Source organism: Elephantulus edwardii, unplaced genomic scaffold (assembly GCF_000299155.1).
Source record: "Elephantulus edwardii isolate Elephantulus edwardi_28Jun2011 unplaced genomic scaffold, EleEdw1.0 scaffold00005, whole genome shotgun sequence".
Lineage (NCBI taxonomy): Eukaryota > Metazoa > Chordata > Mammalia > Macroscelidea > Macroscelididae > Elephantulus > Elephantulus edwardii.
The window spans coordinates 6954955-6961328 of NW_006399755.1; the positions used below are offsets into that span (position 1 = coordinate 6954955).

At 34.9% G+C, this 6374-nt stretch overlaps 1 protein-coding gene across 4 annotated transcripts in view; it reads left to right on the top strand.

Moving 5' to 3' along the window:
- Positions 1-6374, top strand: part of OSBPL9 (oxysterol binding protein-like 9) — a 256973-nt gene that overhangs the window by 190040 nt on the left and 60559 nt on the right. For all 4 annotated transcript variants that reach the window (XM_006879671.1, XM_006879668.1, XM_006879669.1 and 1 more), the window contains 3 exons: positions 1029-1076; positions 2177-2206; positions 3376-3426. In XM_006879671.1, the coding sequence (XP_006879733.1) occupies positions 1029-1076; positions 2177-2206; positions 3376-3426 (129 nt within the window). The remainder of the gene's footprint in view (positions 1-1028; positions 1077-2176; positions 2207-3375; positions 3427-6374) is intronic.

The window sequence follows — 6374 nt, forward strand, 5'->3', positions numbered from 1 at the left end:
AGACAAAAATCCTAATCATTGGACCAATAAACCACATCATGATAGTTAAAGAGAAGATTCAAATTGTCCGTGATTTCATCTTTTCTTGGATCCACAATCAACACCCTTGATACCAGCAGTCAGGGAATTAGGAGGTGTATTACATTGGGAAACTCTGAAGTCAGGGACCTCTCTAAATTATTGAGTAGCAGTGATGTCATTTGAAAGACTAAGGTGCACTTGATTCATGCCATATCTTTTCAGTCACTTGCTATTCTTAAAGCTGGACAGTGAATAAGGATGACAGGAAAACCGATGCCTTTGAGCCGTGGTGTTGGAAAAGATCTCTGAATATCTCATGGGCTGCCAAAAGAACAAATAGATGTGTCTTGGAAAAAGTGCAGCCAAGAGTGCTTCTTAGAAGCAAGAATGACAAACTTTGTCTCACATGGATTGACACAGTGACCACAGTAAAGGGGTAAAGTGTGTAGGAGGTGAGGATGGTGGCACAGAAGAGGACAGGGTTCAGATTGTTATTCATAGGGTTGATATGAGTCCACACCTAACAACAGCAACAACAAATCAGAGGAGATTGCTTGTTTTTCTTCTGAGGAACTCCTGGTGGATTTAAACCATAAAAGAGCCTCAGCCTTCAGATTAGCAGTGCAGCTCCCGCTAATATTGATAAGATACTTTGAAAAAATACCTACTGTCTTGAAAATACATACGAATCATCCCTGGATGTGAGAAGTAAAGTTTGCTTTTCTGTCTTTTGTAAATATATTGTCGGCCTACCCACATCCATCCTCTCAGTTCCAACCTTCAGAACTGTATTGGACAGAGTTGACCTGTACCACCAGGATTTCTTAAGCTGTACATCTTTTTTAGATTCAGATTATCTCTTCTTATTACCAGGCAGTGGTTCAAACCTCTGGCATTTCTTTTAGTAGCCTGATGTTTAACCCACAGCATCATAAGGTCTTCTAGTAAATATGTAAGTGTGGTAAAGTAGCCCAATACTATAACCATTTTTTTTTTTCATTCTGTAGCTTTTTGATGACAAACTTCAAAACTGCAAGGATGATGAACAGAGAAAGGTAACTTCTGTAACCATGGTTTTGACTTTTTTAGATTTTTTTTTTTTTTTTTTTTCCTATAATTATATTTTATTAATTTTCATAAACATTTACAGAGATTTTGGGCTTCCACTCATTCATTGTTGCACTATTCTCTCTACCCTCCTCCCAGTTTGTTCTTGTCCAAATGCCACAGTGCTGACTTTTTTAGATTTTTAATTCAAAGAGCCGTTTGGAGAACTGACAGAAGGATTTCAGTGTTTTGACTGACTGACTTGTACAGTACTGCTGTGTAGACCTCAGTTTTCTTTGAATTTTTGTTAAGGCAAAATTTTAATATAACACTCTTCTTGATTCTAATTTTCAAATTTTCAGGAATGAGTTTTTTCTTCAGATATATGATGAAAAAAAGTTATTTTATTGGATTTACCTGTGATCATTGCAAATATTGATAAAACAGTTCCTGGGGAAATTTCAGAATAAAATTTCAGATACCATGACTGAGAATATGAATACTGCTATAATTATAGGACTGTTCTTCACTTACTCCAGTTAAATTTCTAATACTTGTTTTGTAGTGTTAATATTCTTCTCTTGAAATAAACATATTTTCTCCTTGACTGGATTTTATGATGTAAATCATTCCACCCCACCTTTTCCATTAACTATAGCCTTTCATTTGTCTCTTTTGTACTTAGTAATAGCAGTGACTTATGTTCATTTCACCTTCAATTCTTAGTCTTAGAATTTGATTTTAAGTCCTTGTAATCAGCAAATTTAAGAATGCTAAGTTACAAGCACTATGTGATAAGTCACATAGAGAAATCTGTAGAAAAGAAAACTTTTGTTTAGGTAAGAAGTGTTTGAATTGTTTTAACACATCTTCAGTGGAATCACATAAATTGTGTTTAATGAGTTTAATCCATTAAATATCTGTAATTTTTATATGAATGTTTGATTTAAGTAAAAAAAATTAACAAAATGTACCTCCCTCCCAACTTGTCTATACTTAACGATTAGTGAGTACATTTTAGTAAAATTCATTAAATAACTAAATAGTAAAAACAATGATAATACTTTTTGTACTTCTGATTATTTCAGCTTAAACTTATTTTTTACAGAAAATTGAAACTCTCAAGGAGACTACAAATGTAAGTCATAGGTTAATAAACTCTGAGTTTATTAAGTTTGAGAAGTACTTTGAAATGTTAATTGTTTTATCCTGTTTTAATTTTTCTTGCATCTTAGAAACACCCTAGAAAAGGGTATTTAAGAATTGTATACTTTACAAAGGTATTATAATTGAAGCTGGCTTCATATACCATTTTTGAGCTCTGGTGGCCTATTGGCAGGGAGCTTCATTGCAATCCTGAAGGTGCACAGGCCACCAGAGCTCAAAAAGACCACCAGTGGCTCCGTGGGAGAAGGGTGGGCAGCCTCCTCCCAAGCTATTAACTGCCTTTGAAAACCTGCTGGAGGGTTAGCTGTGGGTCTTTGCGACACTATGGTATACAACAACAATATCATGCCATTTTTACCTGTTTCTGGTCTTATCTGAGAACTCTAATAAAAGATGTCATCCATCCATGCACAAAGTATATTTGTTTTCTTATAATTATAGCAGATTGTGATTCAGGCTTTATGATGTACTGGCATTCTGCCACTTTGTGATTTGTGTATTAATAAAGTATTTTGGAACCGGCAAAATGCTATTTCAGGTTATAGATATTTTGAGAGGTTCCTTTACTCTCCATGTGTCCACATAAATCTAGAATAGACTTGTTTTGAGTTAATATCAAGGTTGCTACCGTTGATTTAAAAATTAGAAGTCAGTCACACTCACAACCGTTCTGCAAAAGTACTTCGATGTTGTTGTTAAGCACCGTCAAGTCGCATAGAGCCCCTATGAAGGAGAGTCCTCCACACTTGGGTGCCTTTCATCCTCTCTCCAGGTTCATAGGGTTTCCGGAGGCAACCTGTTATAGAAGTGGATGCCATTCCTCCTTCCACGCTTGTTTAATCGGGGAGCTCCACCGCATTCTCTGTCCACATTGGGTAGCCAACCATGAACACATTTGACACATCAGTGTCACAGTGCTCAGCCTCACAGCAACCAAAAGTGACTTAGATATTACGCAGTATAAATTAACAATTTAAAAAAATTTAACAATTTTTACATAATTCACAGAACTGCATCACTTATTATTGAATGTTTCTTTTCTAGTTACAATTAAATTCAGTTTAATAATGTTTTAAGCTTTAACATGGTCATTTTATTGGAGATGTGAATGTAAAATCATGTTTTGTTTTGTTTTTTTAGAGCATGGTAGAATCAATTAAACATTGCATTGTATTGCTGCAAATTGCTAAAGTAAGTTTTACTTTTGATTTCATTTATTGATACCTAAATGTTATAGCTTATTCTCTTTAATAACAAAAAAACCCCCTATCCCTTGGTTTTGAAATATTTTACCTTTCCTTAGTATTCTGTATTTTGGGGTTCTAGAACTTTTGAGGAAGAAAACAATTTATTCCTAGAGAAATTTTTCTGGTGCTGAACTATATTAATGAACTACTAGTTTAATAACTATTCGTAAGATAAAAGATACTTCAAATTATTGGCTTAACTATGTATATTATTAACAGTTATGATAAATTTTGGTTAAGAAACTACTGTTCGATTGTTTCAGAGTAAAATTTTTATTTTTAATTTCCTGCTTAACTTTATTCTATTTCTAGCCAGTGACTAGAAGGGTATGGGTGAACCTCATCAACCAAATTTGGAAATTCTGTGTGCATTTTTAATTAGTAGCCCATATACTTGCTAGGAGGGGCTATTCTTTGGAGAAGGGCATGATGTTAGGAAAGGTGGAGGGTCAGTGAAGGAGAGGAAGACCCTCGACCAGGTGGATTGATGCTGTGACTGCCACAATGGGCTCCTTTGTGACAGAAAGTTTGAGGATGGCACAGGATAGAACAACGTTCATAGGGTTGCTTTGAGACATACTTGATGGCATCTGACAACAATGTACTTATCCATTTGCATATATTTATTTACTCCCAAATAAGTACTTTTAAACCTAGCTTTTATTATCAATATAAATCAGAGAGAGAGTATTGATGCTTAAAAGTTAAGGGCATTTTAGGGCATTCATACTGCTTCCTGGAGACAGTTGAGAAAGTGGAAGAGTGTATATAGTATTTAGGCCAGTCTGAGAGATCTGTGAAAATCATTCAGGAGTTAAACACTTGTAAATCAGGACAGCATAGCCCTTTGAATGTAGTAAATAATGTAGCCTCCAAATTTTGGCCTACCTCAAGAACATTTTTGGTGTTCTGTCATTAGGATGAGTTTTAATTCAAATGAATAAAACACCTTTTTAGAAAAAAAAATAAAAAAAAAATTAAAAAAAAACACTAAAAAAAAAAAACAACACCTTTTTAGGATTTTTTGTTATTTTGATCTGTAACTGCTACCTACTTATTTAAATCTAATGTAAAAGACATTTCAAAGTCTGTTATGTAATCTGGGGAAATCTGGTGGCCTAGTGGTACGAAGCTACACTGCAATCCCAATAGCACACGGTTCAAACCTGCCAGCTGCTCTGTGGAAAAGGATGGGGCGTCTCCTCTCATGCAAAACCCACTGGAGGGTTAGCTGTGGCTCATTTCCGACTTGATTGTGCACAACAATAACGTTGTGTAACTTAGACCTGTTGGTAAATGAAACTTTACTTCCTCTCCCCGCCTCAGGAGGAAGTTTTATAATTGGTAAGATTGTGTTCAGGCGCAAACATCAAATTATAGATGGACTGTGAGTTCAGGTGCTCTGGTGATGCACAACTTAAAATGCTCAGTTACTAACAAAAAGGTCATTCAAATCCACTTGTCTTTCCATGGGAGAGATGTGTAGTAGTATATTTCCATAAGAATTTATCACCTAAGAAAGCTTTCTGAACAGTCCCAGAGGGCTGTTGTAAATTGGAATTAACTTGATAGCAGTGAATGTGGTTTATATGAACTTGGTTGTGTATCTGTAAACCTAATTTAAGTGTAAATCACATCATGTTGCTTGCCTTCTCAGTCCCCCTGATGATTCCCTACTTGGGTTGAAATATAAATTACTTACCCAAACTTCCGTCACCTGAGCTATCTCTGCTCTCACCCAATCTACTCTCCATTGATTACACCATTACAACACTGGCTTCATATAGGCCATTCTTTTTCCTCCTCCTTCAGGATTTGTAATTGCTTTTTCCTGTTTTTTGGATGGTGTTTTCCACTTTCATTTTAAATTATTGCTCACATGGCACCTCTTCAAAGAGACATTTCCTTATTCTGTCTAAAGTATTTTGTCATTTCTTTATGGCCTGTATCACTAGCCAAATTTACATGATATATTTATTTATTCACTTGTCTATACCAAAGTAAAATATTCACAAGAACTTTGTTTTATTTACAACTTTCTTCAGTGCCTGATCAGTAATTTTGATTTTAATTGTTCAATGTATTTTTTGATGTACAGTATTTAATAATTATATGGTTTAATATTTTCATTAGGTGTGTATATGTACTTTTTAATTCAGTCACCTATTTTAATTACTTATAATGTGCTTTCATGAATATCCTTATAAATTAATTTTTAGGACATCCTAGCCAGTCTGTGATTAAGATACTGAGAGAACTAATAATGACAGGAGGAGAGAGGCAGCATAGTATAACCTTTAAGTGCATGGACTCTGCAAGCAGAATGTCTGGGTTGAATCACTACTCAAGCAAATTTATTTATCCTATCCTTATTTTGGTTTCTTCTATATAAAGTGGAGATAATGGTAAGACCTCTCCCTAACTAATATCGTGAGGCTTAGTGAATTAGTATTTATAATGCTTTTAGTATCTAAGAAGCCCTAAATAAATATTAAATGGAAAAAAATTTTGGGAAAGCCTTAATTTTAAAGGAATAGTATCATGCGTTGTTGAAAATGAGGGCAGTTCCATCTAGTAATGTTAGGAAGCTCTGGTATCCTAATGGAAAGAAGCTGCACTGCAATTCTGAAGGTACATGGGTCGAACCCACTTTCTGCTGTGTAAGATAAAGATGGATAGTCTACTTGTGTGCAGTTAACTGCCTCTGAAAACCTGCTAGAGGGTCACTTTATGGTTCAGTATGACTCACACTACAATAACTTCTAGAAATAGAAAATATTACAGCTATTATGGAGAATTTTTTTTTTAAAAAAAGAATGGGAATCCCAGAACATTTGATCGTTCTAATGCGAAACCTATACTTCGACCAGGAGGCAGTCGTCAGAACAGAGC